This window comes from Limulus polyphemus, unplaced genomic scaffold (genome assembly GCF_000517525.1).
Source record: "Limulus polyphemus unplaced genomic scaffold, Limulus_polyphemus-2.1.2 Scaffold987, whole genome shotgun sequence".
Lineage (NCBI taxonomy): Eukaryota > Metazoa > Arthropoda > Merostomata > Xiphosura > Limulidae > Limulus > Limulus polyphemus.
This window is the reverse complement of record NW_013666597.1, coordinates 101,561-123,226: the sequence shown is the minus strand read 5'-3', so window position 1 is coordinate 123,226 and position 21,666 is coordinate 101,561. Positions and strand designations below refer to the sequence as shown.

Below are 21,666 nucleotides of genomic sequence, written 5' to 3'. Positions count from 1 at the left end.
ATTCGGCAAATATCAAGGTACCATGAGGATAAACACATTAAACGGAAAGAAAATCAGATTCCTCATAAGGCTGCATTCGGCAAATATCAAGGTACCATGAGGATAAACACATTAAACGGAAAGAAAATCAGATTCCTCATAAGGCTGCATTCGGCAAATATCAAGGTACCATGAGGATAAACACATTAAACGGAAAGAAAATCTGATTCCTCATAAGGCTGCATTCGGCAAATATCAAGGTACCATGAGGATAAACACATTAAACGGAAAGAAAATCTGATTCCTCATAAGGCTGCATTCGGCAAATATCAAGGTACCATGAGGATAAACACATTTACATTTATACTTACTTTGTATTGTAAATAGATGTTCAGAATTGGTGCCGTGGCTTTACTATTCATTATCAGACTTATTTTTCCACCAAATGTATCAACTACTCTGGACTGGATTTTAATATAACTTATATTATGTCCCTCGTGAGAAAGACAAAGATCATGAGGAAGAAGATTATAGTAATCGTGAAGAAGATGAAGATGTTGGTTTCGATGATGAAATGAACGAATCGACAGGACAATGTTGTACTGGATGAGACGAATGACGATGATTTAATCACACCTACAGGTGCGAACGAAGAAATTGTTGGAACAATTACACATTATAGTTTCTATAGCGGTCCCACGAACATTAAACCGACTAAAGAAAAGAAGCTGGATAAAGAACAAAGTGACGAAAGCAATCAAACACCAATAGACTCAATAGCTCAGGCGGTCGAGAACGGTAACACGTGTATTGTATGCCAGCAGACATTTGTTTTGATGTCATTGAAAAATCGACATATTTGTAGAGGCACAAGAAAATCGCTTTAATAAATATAATACGTCTTACTGATACAGGGTATGTTTTGATCATCGATCGTCCAATACCTGTGGCGACATCAACTGATGTACGTTTTGAAGCGATAGTGGAGGCGTTTCCGTCTGGATAGGCTCGAAGACCTCCTTATGGTAAAACAGACGGATAAAAGTGCGTTGCTTTTTTCAAGGAAAATGTAGTTTATATGTTCTATAAAGGCGTTGAAGATGATCGCAACAAAATGGATCCGGGTAGGATGAGGGCAGAACTTATTCGAAGAAATCGCAACCGATTTGACATACCAGCTGAATCGGAGGTTCGTCAATTGATTACTGCATTGACAGCGAAACATAAACGGGAACAAAAAAGGGGGATTTGGATCATATATAAAATAAAATCATTTGTTTCAATATTTTCTGAAACTAACGGCATAATAAAGCCCAAAGACGCAGTACTGAAGTTGAAGAGATGCATTACAAAATGATTTTGTTTGTTTTTAATTAAGCACAAAGCTACACAATGGGCTATCTGTGCTCTGCCCACCACGGGTATCGAAACCCGGATTCTAGCGTTGTAAGTCCGCAGACATACGGCTGTGCTACTGGGGAGCAAACAAAATGATTTCTCTAGCGATTCTCAAATTAAAAATGTCATTTCTGCAATGAAGAATAAATATAAGAAGGACGGTATAACGCTCACTATGGTGCCACCATAGTATAATCCATATAGATTTCATCATGTCGTATAATGTCCAGTATGGTGCCACCATAGTATAATCCATATACATTTCATTATATCATATTTTCATTAATATTTAATGTTTTTGTTTGTTTGTTTTGTTTTAGAAGTTGTGCCGAGCTTCATTCATCGAGATCTCTCGAAATTCCGGAATGACCACCCTGTTGACCATCACAGACCCAGTACTAAAGGATGCTGGGCTGGCTCGTGAAAAGTTGATAATAATGATAAGCACTGGGATATTTTAGGCTTATAAAGAAATGTTTCAAGATATTTTTCTTATCGATAATAATTGATACTATCTAATGTGACATGATGTTTGATCTTATTGAAATTTGAAAAACTCTGAAAATACTGCCCTTGAGCTACATTCAGTAAAATCATTTTTACAGGGAGGTTCTACTGGCAATATAGACTAATATAATATCACACCCTCGCCTCTTACAAGGTTAAAAACAATGTAACAAGCTTCAAGCACTGCTTTTCTAACGCAGATATTCACTTGACCTGATGACAATTTGCACTAGGAATTGAAAACGTCTTCAAGTTACCACTGTTGAATGACACTCGATCCGAAATGAATATAACATTCAGAGAAGCACAAACTGAATATTTATAACAGACTTAACTGAATAAGTTTATAGACAGCCAAACGTTCTTACAGAGGAATAGTTGTTGTTCCCTAAGTTTGAGGTGATCAATTAAAGGGTAGAAAGCTAGTCAACACCGCCCACCGCCAACTCCTAGGCTACTCTTATAACACACCCACAGCGAAATTATTTTCTTGGCGGTAACGGGGCACAAACCATAGAAACTCGGATACACAGTGCGACACGCTAACTATAAGGCCACGCTCGGCCCCAGAAGAATAGATTACTACAGCAGAATTAAAAAGGATAAAAAAATTAGATTCATGTCATATTCGGGAACTGACAAGTATTCTCATAGTAGCACTTGCTCAGACAGGTTTATCTTACTTACGATTTGATACATACAGCTTAACTGATATTAAGTCGCTTTAGTTAACTTTGAAAATAAAATTTAATTAACTTTTGACAGACAGGATTTGGTAAACAAAGACAAAACTTCACATCTACTCTTTAAAACGTGGCGATAAATGTTTAGAATTAGGCAATAGGAAGCGTGACTATCTTGACGTAATAAATAAAACAACGACAATAGATTGGGCTTCATATTTATTTTTTAATAACAACGACAAGTGTTCGAAAATGACTAATAAGCCTAAATATTCACAACATTTCACTCAAGTACTATCAATGAATAACTAATAGCCGTACTGTATCCTGGACTAACGTTCCTAACAAATAACTACTAGCCTTACTGTATCCTGGACTAACGTTCCCAACTGTATACATGTTATTTTGTTTTTTTTTCTGATAATGTCATTTACAAAACGTCTTTCATTAACGGAGTAATTAAATTTATTGATAGAGTAATAAACAGAATATTTCAATAAAATTCATTTGGAGAAGTAAACTTGAATCTTTATCTTTTAACATGTCTAGGATTTTGAAATCAACACATAATTCGCTCACTTTTGATTTCATTGATGATTGAATTTTTAGTTTCTGCTTTAAAAAACGAACAAACAATATTCGGGATTCATTGCAAAGCTTATTGCGTTATAAAGTCTCCGCTTTTTTTAGATATTACCGATTTTGATTTATGTTATGCGCAACCTTCTATCTCACTTCGAATCCAAACATTCACCAACTGAACGATGGAACTTATAGAAAGTATAAGTAGTTAAGGCACTTGCGAATAAAATATACAATTCAAGTATCATCGTAAGGTTCTCCTGTGGCTCAGGAGCACTTATAGCTAAAATTTGGGGTTCAATCCCAGCGGCGGACACAGTTCAAATGCCCCATTGTTCAGCTTTGCGCTTAAACAAAACATACAGAGAATCAATGTAAGCACCCTCTATTAAAACACATACCTCGGTCAATGTCTTAAACGTTAGTGAACACGTTGATACAGGCTATTAATCGGGAACTAATAATCTTATTAAATTTAGGCTCAGTTTACAAATTTTAATTGCTTTAGACTGCAGAAGCTAGACAGGAGAAATGTGTCATTCCTCGGTAATAAAACTTGTTCTTGTTAAACTTATAAACCAGTTTGGATCACCAAGTGAATAATTCATAATGAAAAATGTTGTTTGAAGATGAAAGCTATAAAGTATGAAATAAGATTTGTTTCTTCACCATATCAATAGAAGAGCTGCAAGATATATGTCATTTGTTGTCACATACCTTCGGTAGCATGACATAATATTTTGTCATTGCTTTTAACCTTAAAACAACAATGTAAAAATAAAACTTAATCAAGTCCTGATATGTAAGGTATGTTAAGCATGTTATCAGTTATATTGTTTTCTATCAGTTCATTTCAGATAAGTATTTTTCAACGTAATGCTAAGATATCATTGTTCTCATTGTATTAACTTTTGCTTATGTGGATCCAACCAACCATGTTTGCCCTTTATTTTTGTTTTTTGACTTTTCTGTGATGCCTGTAACAAATCAGTGACTTAACTACTCTTGATAAACAATTTTGTATTCGCACTGTTATAAGATGTTTTCCATTTTTAACTGGTTATGATAATAAAATGTTATCAGTTTTCGACCTATTATAGCACCTGGTGGCAACAATATATACTTTATAGTATTATAGTTGTTACAGGGTTTGAACTTGCAACTTCTTATGCTTTAAAATAATAAGTCTGAAAATTAATTAGTGTAACTTAAAAAATGTATATATATCAACTTGACTATATCAGACCAATACAAAGGCTCATGAGGTGGCTGATAAAGTAGAAACACAGTAGTGGTTGAGACGCTATTTATACTATGGTGTGAATTGGATGAAGTTAGTGAAATACAAGTTTTATCAACTTCTATACGATTCATTTACAAATCACAATTAGGGTAAGGATAAATAACACAATATTATTTATTATTATTATAATATGTTTTTACTTGGATTAGTCTTACTCATCATTCAGAAGTACTAGTAAACCAGCAAGCTAGTCTTCGTAAGGTTATATACGATATTTTCATCTGCGATTCCCACTGGTAATAAAAATTAGAACATAAAAAATATAATAATATGAAATAAGTGAGTTAAGCACATTGATTACCACATAACTCTGTGATTTATTCAAATGCAAATGAAACAAGACATGTATGTATATAAACAAAAACCATAAGATCAAAGTAAAGTATCCTTTCAGTGAATCGATGTACACTCAAATACAGGTGGAATGACAAAAAGGTGAAAAACTTAAATGAAATTTAAGTCTTAAAAATAAAGAATAAATGGAATGGAATTTTAAATACGTTACGGTGACAATGACAGATATTTGTTAAAGAAATACATACTGTAAAAGCGTATACAGCAAATCGCAAAAAGAAAAACACCCCCCCCCCCCCAAAAAAAAAGAAAAAGAAAGACGTTCAAAAAACTTACAACTTACCATTTGACATCAGCAGTTCTTCACTCAATCTATTTTTGATATCTCCTAAGGGAACTTTCGTGACGAATATGACAAATAAAACTGACTTTAACTAAAAAGAGTAAATCATAAACTAAATATTTTATCATCAGAGCATTTCTAAAATGATTTTTCTTGCTTATCCTTAAACGATTTCACCTGATGTTAGAAAAACAACATACAATAACTATGTAAGTTGCAGTGTTTGTTAATATTCAGTAGTAGAACAATGCTAAAGTTAACTCGCCATTAAATCTTCCCCCAGCTCTACTTGTAGCCCAGGGCTAAGTCTCAGGCCAAAACCAAAGTTTCGACACCCATTGTGTAGCTTTGTGCTTAACAACAAACCAAATCTTCTCCTTTCTTTAATTTCAGAAATCACTGAAGAAAGTTAGAACCCAAATCAAGAATTTTGAAACAATGTATGCCTCTGAGAATCAGTGAAAAATACCTTATGATACTAAAACATTCACACTTACAGTATACTACGAAGATGAGTTTATTTTAAGGACAATGAAAATGTTTTAATAATGTTTCTTTAGTTTATGTAGAAGAAAAAAAAAACATGAAAGAATCGTCTAAAACAACATGAAACGAAAACAAGAAACTTAAAATAAGACAAAAAATTCCACAATCTTAAAAACATAAAGAGTAGATCAGATCCTTGTTCGTAAAGTGGCGCTGTTAAATCATAGGTTCGAGTCCCGTCATGGAGTATTTCGGGTGAGCAGATGAGTTAGTAGTTTGTGACAACGTGCTTAAACAGCAACAGTATAAATACAATGAAATTCATGAAATGAATACAGATAATTATATTCATTCCAAGTGATTGACTGGTATCCAAATGCAATAAACCTAACAACGAAAATCTTGGAAGCTAAAACACAATGAAAGATCTATCTTGATATACTAAAAACTGATTTTTCAAGTTTACATTTCAAATAAAGTAAACAGTGAAAAGGGGGAATTAGTTGTAGCCTGTAGAAAATGATGGTTCGTTTTAAAAATAGTCGTGTATCTAATTATTATGAACATTATTTGTACATTTGACGTATTTAATGTAAAGAGCAAAAAGTATGAATGGATTTCACATAATTTTCCTATTAATAAGTTGGGACTAAAACTAACGTTTATAAATCGATAAATAATAATAAAACAATTTATTATGATGTAATAACCATTTGAACTCTTGTAATTTGCTTGAATTATTGTTACACTTTGTTTGAGTTCCGCATTTTTGAGGATTCAAGCCATTAGCGTTCCTAGTCTTCTGCTTGGAATGTCAAAGTGGATCACAAATAGGAGTTCCACCTTTTTCAAGACCCCAACTTAACCACTGACTACAAATAACACAATTTAGAAAATTAACTAGGCTTTACAAGTGTAATCAATGATTTCTAAAGACCTACCAAAGTTTGGACAACCGAGACTGTAAAAATAATTATTGGGTTGTGTATATTATATATATATATATATATTAATTCTAAAAGTAAATTTACACGGATGTCACTCGGGTATTGTTGTGTACATTAGATTAATCAACCTAAACAATGTGGGAATGCTAGATCCATTCAAGCATTGGGTTGATCAACCTCAGCTCTGAGGTGTGAACGATGGATTGATCACCCTCAACACTAGGCGAGAGCTAGCTCTAATTAAACGTTGGGTTGACCAACCTCAGAGATCTGGGTGAGAGCTAGCTGCATTGAAACATTGGGTTGATAACCACAGTACTGGGTTGTAAACGTATGTAGATCAACCTCAGCACCGAGTAAGTGCTAGTTCCACTCAAACGTTGAGCTGATCACACTCAGCACTGAGTGAGTGCTATTTCCACCCAAACTTTGGGTTGATCAACCGCAGCACTAGGTGAATGCTAGCTCCACTCAAACGTGGAGTTCATTAACTTAACCACCGGATAAGTTAAATTGATTAATCTCAACGTGGGATTGATTAACCTCACCACTGGGTGAGTGAAGTTGATTTTTCTCAACGTGGAGTTGATTAACCTCAGCATTGGGTGAGTGAAGTTGATTCTTCTCAACGTGGAGTTGATTAACCTCAGCATTGGGTGAGTGCTAGCTAGCTCCACTCAAACGTGGAGTTGATTAACCTCACCACTGGGTGAGTGAAGTTGATTCTTCTCAACGTGGAGTTGATTAACCTCAGCATTGGGTGAGTGCTAGCTAGCTCCACTCAAACGTGGAGTTGATTCATCTCAACGTGGGGTATCTTTCTGCCTCTACTCACTATTGGGTGGAACAATCACATAATTGGGTGACTATTGCATACCACCAAACGTTGGACGATTCTACCTTAATATTGGACCACTTTTGTTTCATTGAAAAAAAATGGGTTAAAGTCCAGTAGTTATACTACTGAAATATTCAGACAAATTATATAAGCATTTATAAAAAAAAACAAAAAACTGTTAACATTACAGATTACTTTAACTCAGGACTTGAGATAGTGGAGAGCTTACGTAAGTTGGAAGAATTTCATGTGTTCTCTACAAACCTATAACAAAGCTTATTTTACAGATGCATCAGATGAAATATCCTTTAGGTAACACCATCAGGGAAGCCCAGTGTTTACATTTAGAGTAGAAATAACACATCTAAAAAAATATCTATTAAATTACAGAAGTTACGTGACAAAATACTAACACTGTATAAATTTCTTTATCATTGTATAAAATCTATGACACACTACTTGTAAAAAAAGGAAAATCAACATATTTTTTTATCAATCTCTTAATAAATTGTTTGCTAGTTCAATGTTGAAATGGAATGCAAAGTGGTATCAAAATATTTAAAAAGCTGTTTAGACATGGTTCATATTTTTGGGATTTTTGTCTTAGTTTTAGGACTACGGTCACGCTTTGTTGGCTGCTTAGAGTTTGATTTCTTCTTGTTACTCTCTGAGGAAAACAATTTCTCATTCAGCACCGTATGTTCCTTGGCTTTTTGTCTCTCGTGGATTTTTTCACGGAGAGTTTGTAAGGTGGAAAGACTTGCACCAGTTCCATATCGCACGTGCTTGCCAGTTAGTGTCCGAGGTACTCGCTTTTTTGCACTTGCACTCCAAGTGTCGCTTTGGCTGTCATTTACGATTCCACTGTTTTCATGAGAAGTAGTTTTGGCAAAGCTTGGAGAGGATTTAGGGGAAGGTGTCTTAACAGCGCCATCTGACGTTATACTGATATTTCTAGCTGCCAGATGTGTAAATACTTCCGAATTTTGACATGTCTGCATGAGCTTACTATAATACCCATAGATGTTCCATGGAAAGGACAGAGGATAAATGTGACGAAGATGCTGAAAGAACGTTTTCTCTTGGCCTCGACATTCAGACGTGTCAATACTAACAGAAGCCAAGTTTTGAGCGGAAGAAAAATAATCTTTTGATTTGTAATGTTCTAAGTCTACTGCAAACAAAGTTTGATCATTTCTCTTTGAGTCTATTAAATTCATATCCTCCGATTTGGATTTTCTTAGGGATATTTTATGCCTCTTTGGGTTTAAATGATCAAACTCGCTTTCCGATTTAAACGAACCTACTTTTCTTTTTAATGTTTCGTTACTGTTTGCTTCCTTGTCTTTTGCGTCTTCAACGACACTTTCGATAGGATGCTTACGAAATGCAGCACTCTCAGAGTTGGTTCTGGGACGTTCACACCAAAAATGATCAACCCCAGGACTTTTTTCAGAAAGAACAGAGCAACTGACAGAATTCTTCAAGTTTCCAAAGAAATGAGAATCTCTTAACTGCGGTTCTACTCGTGCAAGGTTTTCGAGACGGTTCGTATCCTTAGACACTCTTAAATCTTCGGCTACGTCACAGTGTTCTTGAGACAGTTCTCTTATAACAGAGCACTTCTCTTTAGAATATAAAAAACTCGTATATTTAGATTCATTACTTCCCGATTGACTGTCTTTACTTTTCAATTTGTCTCTTTGGTCATTTTTTTCAGGACAGGTGTTTTCTTCCTGTTCTGACTCAGCTTCATCGTTATTAGATGATCTGGAAAACGTTTTAAATGTACTGTTCTTACTGCTTTGATCACCCTTTTCATCAGGACTATTTTCTAGGTATTTTGACAAAAGTTTGTCACTTACAGGTATTGTATCAGTGAGATCGGTTTGAGTAAGTTTTATTCCATTACTGAAAGGACTACCAATTGGCACAGGAACAATATGTTCATCATCTGGATGAACTGTCAAAATAAAAGTATTTCCGAAAGGATCACAAACCAAGGGACAGGAATTTAATGTCCCCACGGGAAAGAGAAAAGGAGACAGAAATGAAGCACTTTTGGAATTATACGATAGTTTATCGGAATGATTTAAAGTTGACCAGTGGGTTCTTGATGGATCTTCGGCAAGATGAAGATAGGAGGAAAACATCGGAGGAAGCACACCGCCTGCAATTTTTTGCCATTTTTCAATCCAATCACTTTCAATACTCTTTAGAAAGTTCGTTTTTTCTGACGATCCTTGCGTGTCTTTGTTCTTCCATATAGGACAAGAAGACTTCTTACTAAGATCAATGGGAACATCATTTTCCAACAATTCTTCTTTCGCTTCATGTTCAACACTTGTTGTGGTTGAAAGTGACTTTGTGTCACGTCTGCTATGCTGTTTGGGCGAACTCTCAAGCATTTTAAACCAAAGAAAGAAACAATATTATTAAAACTTTATCTGTTTTCCAGATTTTTATAAATCGGGTTAAGTTACCAAAGGTATAAAAGGCACATGTTTTTTCACGAAAATGCACAAATCGTAGAGATCCCCGCCTTATTTCAACTTATTTTACTGAGCTTGAAACCTGAAGCTACCAATAGTTTCTTTTCTTTTTCCTGCCAGCGAACTTTTCAAGGTTGTTACTTAACGGATATTCTGCAGAGAAGTGGAATGCGCTAGGGGCTACCTAACACCTTTCCAAATGCGAAATGAGCGGTTACCATGACTGCAACTTTTTCTTCAACTTTTTATCATTCCACTGGCAAACCCATTGTGCTCAAAAGCCACCCTATGGAAATAAAAGAAAACAAAGTATGAGTTGTTACGAATGCGACACTTTTTTAAAATAACATTTATACAATTACTGGAATCAAGTTTAGAAAACTAATGCCTTTGTTTTTCAACACCTCATCCTTTTTAAAAACAAATATTACGGATATGTTCATTTAAGGGTTTTCACTGTGGGGAAAAAAAAAGGTTTCGGCGAAATGAAAACTGGAGTTAGGAAGAACTCAGAACACTGACGACAAATTTATATTGATTTCTACTGCAGTTATTTCTATTTTTATTGAAAATTTAAGAACGTAGTTTCCCACTGATTCCTTACAAAGTTTATTACAAATATATTTCACTGACTTGCCTTATTTTAAAAACTTTTAACTTACTATATAAACTGGTTTTGCGTGAATGTTCAGTGTTATTTTTACATTTTGATGTTAGAAGCAGAGATTCGCAACGGTTTACTACACGTTAGATCTTACACAATCCAAATTTTACTAACTATTCTATATAAACACGCCCCCCCCCCCCCAGTGGCACAGCGGTATGTCTGCGGGCCTATAACGCCAGAATCCGGGTTTCGATACCCGTGTTGGTCAGGATACAGATAGCCCATTGTGTAGCTTTGTGCTAAATTACAAAACAAACAAACTATATAAATGCTCTTTCCCTACAGAAGTAAGCACCTGTCTATCAGGCTGGATATTTGATTCATTACAAATAAATATTTTTTTTTCATTTGTGTTAATCCATAACATACAAGACTTATAATAATTACGCAGTAATTTTTTTCTTTTTCTTTTTTGTTCAAACTGAATTAATATAACCTTTGCTACATTTTTAAAGCTTAACGTGTAGAGCTGATAAAACTCGCTGTAATTAGCTTTTTTCAATAACTGGTAATGCATCTATAATAACAGGATGGGTAGGCTTCATTTCAAACGTTCAGCTATAGCTATAGCTATGAAAATATGTATAAAAAACGATATTACTATTTAACAAAATATATACCAAAAAGTGTGGAAATATTGAAAGAATAATTAAAAACTAATATATGGCGTTTTCAATAAAACTGAGCCCGGCATGGCCAGGTGATTAGGGCGCTTGACTCGCAAGCTTAAGGTCACGGGTTCTAATCCCCGTTCCAACAAACATGTTCGCCCATTCCGTCGTGGGGGCGTTATAATGTGACGGTTAATCTCACTATTTGTTTGTAAAAGAGTAGCCCAAGAGTTGGCGGTAGGTGGTGATGACTAGCTGCCTTCCCTCTAGTCTTTCACTGCTAAAGTAGGGACGGCTAGCGCAGGTAGCCCTCGTGTAGCTTTGCACGAAATTCAAAATAAAAAAAAAATAAAATAAAAACTGTTGTATCTTAAAATCCCCCCCCCCCCGATTAACTGTGTGGTAGTTTGAGTTCTTGAAACTCTTACAAACTATATCTATGGGTAACCCTTTACCTCAGTTGGCGTATTAAAGGTCCACGATTTAATCCTATCGCGAGAAATGCAAAAAAAAAAAATACCACACAGGTTCCAACCCAAATTATGAATTATTTAAATGCAGGGTGACCGAAAAATCTGGACCATAGGCACTTCAATTCGAAACACGTTTGGAGACTATTTCCATTTCCTTTGAACACTGCGAAGCGTATTCATATCATTGTCAATGGTCCGACACTTGTCGCATATTCGTTGTTTCAGATGTTCGGTGTCCTTGATCTTATCTTTGTACACACATGCCTTGAGCAGACCCCATTAATGGGTATTTAGTCTGTTATCTATTCATGGCGAAAAATAATTTAAGTGGAGCTTTTTCAGAAAAGCACTTTGACATTTGTTAATCAATAATAACTAATATTCTTTACATTGGCAGCTGCCAATGTAATTCTCAGAAAATAATATAATGATTGGAATTCAGAAAATAAAAAAGAACTGACTTTTAAAATTTCGAGTTGATTTTTTTTCAAAGTAATCAACAAAGAGTCCTTAAAGTTACTTGCAAGACAAAGTGCTTGAAAGTTTCTTTTTACTGGTAGACACGAAAGCATTAATAAAATATTCAGAAAAATAACACCATGACAATTCTACTCAACCAGAATATTTGTAGAACAACATTATTTCTTTGATATTTTGATGGGGAAAAAAATGGAAAGAAAGAAAGAAAGAAAAAAACATCTTGTTTTTTTTGAGCAAAGCCATATTGGGCCGTCTTTTGTGTTCAATGCGAGGAATCGAACAATGAATGTGAGCGTTGTAAGTCCGTAAACTTACCGCTATCCCACCGGGGAATAAAAAAGTCTTAAAACCAAACAAACAATATTTGTAGGTCATGTTTTAGAATTTCATTTACAGCTGTTCACAAGTAGTAAATACAATTATACAAACCTATATATAAATAAAAGGCTTCTCCTAGAGAATAGCGTTAAACTTGAGGGCTAATAAACTAAAATCCAAGATTCGATCCCTGTAGTGGGTGGCACGAAATGGACAGCCCATTGTACAGCTTGGCCCTTAAATAAAATAAACTAACATAAAAAGTAACTTTTTTCTTTTTAAGGAAATAAATGGCCCTTTCATTACACCGATATGAACTGATACCACACTAACGTACCACTAGTTGGTCTGTTTTTTTTTTAATATAGCTATTAACATTACACGTCCCTAATTCATTCGTTTTATCAAACGCGCATGAGTGGCGCGTAACACTGTGTCTACCAAATGTGACCAATTAACTTGAATTACTACCATTTTTTGTCAAATGACTAACCCAGTTATGTATCGAGCGGTAACCGAACACAACCGTTCCCTGGCCAACTACGGACTTTGTGTTACCATTGTCCTTAAAATAGAAACGATTCATCTACCCTGCATCATCCCATAGCTGATGCCTATAATCGATAAGATATTTGGGGTTGGATTCCCCTTCTTTATTCGACAGTTTTCGCCATGTGGCTTCATTAAAATTTTCTTACAATAGGCTTTTTTGACCCTTTTATTAAAGTATTTACTTTTAAATGCTATAACAATAACGAAAAACTTCACTGAAAAACTACAGAAGAAATGTTGCTAAACTAATCGATAATTAATAACGTAAAGTTATACAGCTTAAAAGTAATTACCATTCTCCTAAAACACAGCTAAGTTATATATATAGAATAATAAACAATTATCAGTAGCTTTAGTTGTTTAACCTTCTCTTAAATACAAATCATTACATTCAAAATTCTGAATTCCGTGATGTCAAAATATTAACTTCCAATCAGGACGTAATGAGTATGTTTAATTAAATATACTTTTCTCACTTCTCATTTAAAAATATTAGAATGTATTTAAGACTAGAAATAAACGACCTTATCACACCAAAATGTTGTATTTATTTAATTAAACACTCAACGTTTCACTTTACAGCTTTGAATTGTCAGGTTCGGTTTGTGTTTTAGTGAACGCCCCTAAAAAGCGAAACGTTGAGTATTTAATTAAATAAAAAACAACACTTTGGTGTTATAAGGTCGTTTATTTCTGGTATTAATATGTCTTCTATACACCAATATGCACTACAGAAATTAACTATTAGATTGCATTGTTTCATCAGTTAGGTACCCTCGTTGTTAACGACATTGTCGGTTCAAAATCCAATAAGTATCTCACGAAGTTCGATCAGCTTAGGAGATTTGGGTTAGTCCTAAATCTATATGTTATGTCCGTAAACCTTGATAATTATGATGAAAAAAAATATATTAGTTATTCACAAACAGTAAAATCTTGTTTCGCTTACCGCTACTTCGACTTTGTTCTTTTCCATGTGAAAGAACTAGTTTGTGATTATATACTATTTTTCGTCTACGAGACCTATCAATAATCACAATAATTATAATGTAAAGTTTGCAATACAAGCAGGAGCAGATTGGGGGTGGGGGTTCAAAACTAAATTAAAACTAAGTAACAACTCTATGCAGATCTTAAAAATAAGGACTTTATACTAAAGTAAATAAAGGTTTTATTTTCAATTTATTTTAATAGCCCTTGATTAAAACTGACGGACTGATCAGATGGTTGTGTCGACCGCTGTTATGGTCAGTCTGCCCCTGAATACAAGTATCAAAATCTAAACAAATTGAGCTCTTACACCTTGCGAATTGATCCAATTGACAAATATGAAAGTAATGAATTTTTCTTCCTTTTTGTTTCTATTTTAATTTAATTTGAAAATAGGGTTACACCTAAGAGTTTTACAAAGTATTTGTATTATTAAGTAATTTAGGAAGCATCAGTTTGCCCCCTGAAGAAGAAAGGTTCGCCTTTCGAAAGCGCTCGGGTTATAGGGTTTTTATTCATTTTTTGGGAACACAAGAATATCAAACAAACAGGGCAAATACTACTGCGTTTTACCGAAATAGCTATTAGGTGAACTATATGACTGTGTGTGTTTTCTTGTAGCAAAGCCACATCGGATTATCTGCTGTGTCCACCGAGGGGAATCGAACCCCTGATTTTAGCAGTGTATTGTTTGTTTGTTTTGAAGTTAAGCACAAAGCTACACAATGGGCTATCTGCGCTCTGCCAGCCACGGGTATCGAAACCCGGTTTCTAGAGTTGTAAGTCCGAAGACATACCGCTGTGCCACTGGGGGGCTTAGCAGGGTAAATCCAAAGACTTACCGCTGTCCCGCCAGGGGACAACTATATGACTAATGCTACAGTTATACTCAACAACTGTAAATAAAGTTTAAAATAAATATTGATGACTATTTGTACGATTAGGAATATAAAGAACACTGTAATAATAGACACAAAATATCCTAAGAAAATGTTCCTTTGTAATTTACAAAACCAGAAAAAAAAACCTAGTCATCGAGGACACTAAAATTATTGTTTCTGCATTCATTGACGATTGTATATAAAACATACAAGGAAAAATAAAATATACAGGCCCTACAGGAAAAATTGGCCAAAAAAAAAAAACTCGTTCGGGGTTGGTTGGTTTCTCAAAGCTGTTGCTTTGTTTTATTTTTCTTTACGGGGAGCTAGTTTTATATCAATCAGAGTAACATTCAATATTTTGAATAGAACAGCATTTGTATTAGCTTTTTTATCGATCCACAAACATATGATACACAATGTATGAAGAAAGTAAAGTGTAGATTTATCACTTTCATATATTGTGCAATACAAGACAACTGTTTTGTTCCTTGGTATTTCTAGCCTGAATGCCATATTATGGGATGCATGAGCTAAGCGGCCAAGTTAGAGACCCCCCCCCCCTAGTTCAGACATAGCCGTCCATAACTTTGAATGGCTGATCAGACCGAGGAAAACCATTCAGCAGCACACGCTGGCTACCCTTTTAGCCGAATAATGATACTGATTGTGACACTTATAACATCCCAATAGCTGAAAATACTGAGCGAGATTAACGGTATATTGCAGCTCGAACCTTGGGCCTTCACATATTTAATATTTTAATGACAGAGTTTGGAACGTAATCAGGCATAACTTTAATGGATGTTTATTGAAGAAACCCCTATAGGAAACACACAATGTTTCATTTTGTTTTGTATCTGTAATAACGTTCAAATCAGTTCATATTTCAGAGTATTACATTCACTGCATGCAACATGACAGTTATAAAATATATGCCATCGGAAACTAAGATCAAAATGGAAAACAAGTATAGTAGAAATGAAAATAAAACAATGACTTATGTGCTGGTACGTGTAATATCTCATGTATAAAAGAAAAACAACTAGTTTTGTTATTTTCAATAGGCAATTTACTATGTGCTCTCCACTTTTTATTGGCATAATTCTATTTTTTTTACAATTGTGCTTTAATGTACTAAAAGCAGTTGCTACAGTCAGACGTAAAAATGAAAGAAACATTTCTTGAAGGCATGCGGGAAGGTATGTGTGTGCGCGCGATAGATAGATAGATGTAGACTACAAAAGAATGTAATGAAACGTCTTGTCCTTTTTGACAGCTCAGAAGAGCTGTTCCACAAACGCAATCTGAACCACCGACTTTCTCCGACAACTTCCCAGCACTGGGCCAGCAGTCCCCGCACCACGTGTTTTTTTTTGTTTGTTTTTTTTTTACTACCGGGAGAGCGCGAGTAAAGAACGTGCAGCAACGCCACCAGACACAAGAGTTTACTTACATCTGAATGTCCTTGAAACATGGTTGCTTTAATAAAGATTAGTAACTATGGGAGGTGGAGAATATTTTCCGCCATTTCTCGGGAAGTTTTTTCCCCTCTTCTGAGCAATAGCTCTTATTTCTATCGAACATTTAAAAACAGAGTTTTGCGAAATTTTCACACGCTAACAGTTTCACACAAATTATATACATACACATATTTTGTAAACATTATTAAAACATTTTAACTAATTGAGATAATACTACCAAACGCTCCTCGTCTTTAATCTTTGTTTTTGATAACTTTTCTGGCGGTAACCACAACTTCAAATAACAATCGCGTTTTAAAAATACTCTCGCACACAGAACGTTTATAAGGGTTTCAGGAATATGACGCCATAAAGTAAAAAAAAAATATTTTTTTCGTCTGCTGAATAATGAATACCAGATATCATGATTAAAATCTACAATTTTTTGTGTTTTTTTTTCTTTGAACTGTTGTTGTTATTTACACTTGTTATGAGTCTCAGGAAAATTGTTTGACCTTGGAATTTTTGTCGTGGGTAAAAGTGTTTTGTTACATTATTTCTAATTTTTACATATTTTTTCAGACTCTTGAGTAGATGATAGAGGAACAGATGAGGAGGGAAAGGCACAGTTGGAGATCTCGGGTTTATGCCCTAGTCAAAAAGTTATGTTTTTCCCTTTCATGTTTGATGAACACAAAATGCGTTGAAAATATCCACTGGAACATACAAGGGTTAATTTGAATCTAGTCAGATAAAAAAGAAATGAAGGACAAAAACAGTTCAAATGACTCGAAAATACGAGTCTCGGCCGAAAAATCGTTGGCATGGCCTGGTCACAAGGTCGAAACCCGTTGCTGAAGAAACTCGTCTTTTCAGCTATGGGGGCGTTATAACGTGGCAGTCAATCTCACTATTTGTTGGTAAAGAGAAACCCAGAGGTTGGCGGTGGATGTTGTTAACTAGTTGCATTCCCTCTAGTCTATCACTTCAATATTAGGAACAGCTAGCGCCGATAACCCTCGAGTAACTTTCCACGGAATTCAACAAAAACAAACAAATAAAGACAATGTACAACGCCATATTTATTATTCATATTTTGTTCGGTGTTTTTTGTTTGTTTGTTTTTTAACGAGAGAAAAAAAGAAGCTCTTTCTCCATTCATTTTCTCTTCTCTCTTTCTCTCTGCCTTCTCAATTTCTTTACAAGTGTATTTATTCATATTTTTATTTTGTAATAACATGAGGAAATGAATGTATAACATTAACGATTATGTTTTATTCATACTTCTACGGGGCATTGTAGGCTTAGTTCTGCTTCAGATGTTAAAAGTATACAATTTTGGATTTGTTAAAAATGGGGAAATGCCGCAGAAAACTTGTTTTTTTTTCAATTCTAGGAATCTATACTCTGTTTTAGGATTAATGAAGATAATATTTTCCTGCCAGTGTTTTGCTACTAAAAATCACCTATTTTATTTTGAAATCACTTGTTTCGGAATATTATATATAATAGAACTAATATACTTTTGATGGTTATATTTACACTTGTCAAGTATGAAGAAAACTTATAGGTTCACTTATATAACGTTCACGAAGATGAGGAGGCAGTTCAGAAAGTTTTGTTGTTCAAGCGTTACATTTCGTCGTTATAGGAAAGAAGGTTTGGTTTGTTTCGAATTTCGCGCAAAGCTACACGAGGGCTATCTGCGTTAGCCGTCCCTAATTTAGCAGTGCAAGACTAGAGGGAAGGCAGCTAGTCAGCACCACTCACCGCCAACTTTTGGGCTACTCTTTTACCAACGAATAGTGGGATTGACCGTCACATTATAACGCCCCCACGGCTGAAAGAGCGAGCATGTTTGGTGTGACGGAGATTCGAACCTGCGTCCCTCAGATTGTGAGTCAAGCGCTCTAACCACCTGGCCATGCCGGACCTAGGAAAGAAGACTATGTCACAGTTCATTTGAGTAATTAAATTAGTCTTACTAGTTGTAATTTCATACGGGTTCTTACTTGAACACAAACGTGGTATTTGTATTTGTTTTACAATTTTCACACAAAACTATCGTCCTTAAATTTGAACTGGTAGACCAGAGGGGAGTTTGCTATTCAAAAGTACTTGCTGCCAACTCTTGTCTAACCGAATAGTGGGTTTTAATAATCACACTTACAGCGCACAAAAGTGTGGAACGCGTTTCTTTTTTCTTTTTTTTTGCCAACGGGATGACGTGAACATGAACCCTCGGTTTTACAGTCTGGTCACGCTAACCACTGAGCCACGCCCAGCGCTAACCTTTTGCAATCAATCTTTCTGTAGCGACTTGAAATCTGTACCGATGTTCTTCCACAGTTGCTTAGTTTTGGTAATTTTCGCAAGTGTCGTGATTAGAAATTTGCTTTACTTGGCGGTTTAATTTATCAGCATTTTGAATGACTTCCACCACTTTATATAATGGTTTAACAGAAAATCGCGTTCACACATGAATGAAGACGTCAATTATTATTATCGTTTGTTAAAAAGCTTTTTCAAGCAACGTATCGGGCTAGAACAAATAGAGCCAAAAAGGCGTAACATACTGCCTATACCAAGTCGCACTTCTTGGACCGGAAAAGGAAATGAGTCAATTTTGCTCTGTTGAATTTTATTTTTAGAACTAAGTAACGAAACTTCACACTATCCTTGATAAATAAGTAAATAGAAAAGACGTTTAACATGAAGCAACGTTCCTTATATAAACCAATATTTCCTCGTTACACCTTCGCCCGGGCTAAGCATAACACGGGAAATATCGGGCGTTAACATTTCCTGGCGTAAAAGGTCGTCTCCGTTTGCTATAAAACAACACCAACAAAAATATTTGACTTTTAATGATTCGCTTTTTCGTTTTTAAGTGATCCAAATAGACATGTCACAAATCATTTTTTCAAAAAAATTCTATATAGACAATAAAATTAAATAAAACACAGAAAGAAATCCCTAAAGTGCCAAATGAACCATGGCAAACATGCTATTACAAAGTCGAAAAAGAAGGCTTCGATCACAGAAGCTTTTTAAACAGTCGTTAATACAACATTTCCAGTGTGGCAAACAGTGGTTTCGTCGAAGTTTGTCTTTTGACAACAATACTCTGCACTGTTATGTGTCAATGTCACGTAATTTTATTACTAAAACACATAAAAAAACCGAAAAAAAACCGCGAACTCGACCGTGATACAAGCTTTGAACATGCGCATCAACATGTTCGTAAACAATAACAAAACGAAGGTTTCAAGAGAATGTAAGAGAAGAACTAACTTTTCTTGAAACTCTGTAATACGTTATAATGTGAAAAGCAGAACATAAACACACAATACAGTACTGTCTCATTATAACACCATCGGTTATAACTCTGTGGTGCCTTGGTTCCCAAAAATTTAGTGAAACTTTGGTATCATCTACTGCTTAGCTCACTGCTTAGCTAAATAATTACACTCTGTCACAAAATAAAGGAAAAAAAGCGCGAAGACCAGAGTGCAAAATCCAGAGATCAGAATATCAAGTTCAGATGTGAACTTGACATTGGGATGTTGGGAATAAAGATAAGAAAGGAATTTGGAAATGTGACTCGATTATCGAAATAGCAAGAAAATGTCATGGATATAGGACAGGTTTAAAGTCACATGGTCAGTTTTTAATCATGGTAGTTTAGAAAACTATTGGCTTTCGTTGGACCCAGCGACTATCTGGTCATAAATGACGTCATTAAAGAGGAAGCACTTTATCTGGGCACTGAACGGGTGTTAATTAGATCCCGTTCAGTGAAAGTGGGTTTTCTCGGGGTTCTACCCCCCCCCCCCCCACCACCACCACACCAAAATTTATGGCATTGGATTTATGAATCCCAGCCCGGCCCTGTTATGGCCCGTTTGTTAAAGTAGTTTGTCTTATTCTCGCCGATGGACCTAACCGGCCTTGACTTCGCTTCGCTGTGTTCACCCCTCTTCCGGACATGACCTCTCGTCAGTCTCTCACTATCACGCACATCAATCAGAAATACGTACAATAAGCCACTCCATTATTGTGTCTAAATCAAATTCCCTGGTGCAGGGCGAAGGAGGATTCAATAATCTTTGAACATCCCGGTTGACAAACGATTTGAATCACATAACTGTGATCTAAACGGTTTTTCATCTAAATATCTACCAGGCTAGTCAGTTATTAAAGAGGAAATGGTTTAACTTTGTGGAGAGGAAAAGAAGTCCCGAGAATTGTTTACAGGTGAATTCAAGATATTGCTCAGTGTCAGATGGATATAGAGATGTCTTGTCGTTAATTGCAGAAGGTTTAGAGTAGCGTTGAGCCTGCTCACTTTTGGCGCGATTTTAATTATGCAATGAAAACGTCGATCGTTTATAAGATGACTGTTTTAGCCAATCATCTTCTTTTTCCTGTGTGCTTTGTTTCTGAAAAAATTTTAATTATGCAATGAAAACGTCGATCGTTTATAAGATGACTGTTTTAGCCAATCATCTTCTTGTTCCTGTGTGCTTTGTTTCTGAAAATCGGAAAGTTTGAATTCATATTTTATCTTATATCATTGTATGTTATTTTACTTTTATCTATGTTCTTTTTATATCTATTTTCCCTATTTAAATAAACAGTTATTTTATTTAATTCATTGCTTTAGTAGTATGTTGCACATGGCTCCCGATGGTAACGTTATAACGAGGCAGTACCGTATGAAGGTGTGACAATACAGCGATACATCGTCCGATACGATACGACTTATGTATCTTCGCGAAATTTGGCAAGCTTTCAGTAAACATTCTAAGTATTTTGTAGAGAAAAAATCAGAATTTCTAATAAAGTATTTTTGCTAAAAATTAATGATTCAATGAAGGAAGATGAGTATTGAGTACTACATGTTGTCTTTATTTCTTTTATCAAAAACATTACATGCAAAGTAACATAACCAACTAACGATAACAAAATAGATAGACAGATATTAACTTATTTTTTATTTTACTTCTCTTGCCAACTGCCATTTAGTTGATCAAACCTGAGAATTTGAAAAAGCACTGTAAAGTGTGAAGTACTTAGATAAGACAATGTTAGTAATATAGATAATAAATTACAGACAAGACTGTCAAACGTTGTAACAAACCGTTGGTAAAACTTCTGTATCTAGATACGTATCGTATCGACTACTATGATGAGATACGCACCCCTAGTACTGTACATGGAGTAAACACATACAACCCTTATTTCACACAATTAAAACAGGACATACACTTTCATCCACGGATAGTTAATCATAATTTAAAAAAATAGAACAAACACATACTCTTATCGAATTAATGCAAATATAAATGAGAAACAGAATCAACGCATTTGCGTTCA

At 35.1% G+C, this 21,666-nt stretch overlaps 2 protein-coding genes across 9 annotated transcripts in view; one reads left to right on the top strand and one right to left on the bottom strand.

Moving 5' to 3' along the window:
• The window catches only part of LOC106461562 (ninjurin-2-like), a 68,147-nt gene extending 65,923 nt beyond the window's left edge, over positions 1-2,224 (top strand). For both annotated transcript variants that reach the window (XR_002611012.1, XR_002611011.1), the window contains exon 4: positions 1,698-2,224. The gene's annotated coding sequence lies outside the window, so the exon portion shown is untranslated. The remainder of the gene's footprint in view (positions 1-1,697) is intronic.
• LOC106461565 overlaps positions 1-21,666 on the bottom strand; it is an 89,102-nt gene that overhangs the window by 9,732 nt on the left and 57,704 nt on the right. For 5 of the 7 annotated variants that reach the window (XM_013921403.2, XM_013921402.2, XM_022388558.1 and 2 more), the window contains one exon: positions 4,750-10,138. In XM_013921403.2, coding sequence (XP_013776857.1) covers positions 7,942-9,768 — 1,827 coding nt within the window. In that variant the 5' untranslated portion in view covers positions 9,769-10,138 and the 3' untranslated portion in view covers positions 4,750-7,941. Of the gene's footprint in view, positions 1-4,144; positions 4,152-4,749; positions 10,139-21,666 lie in introns of those variants that run through there. The other 2 variants (XR_002611010.1, XR_002611009.1) reach the window with 2 other exon arrangements.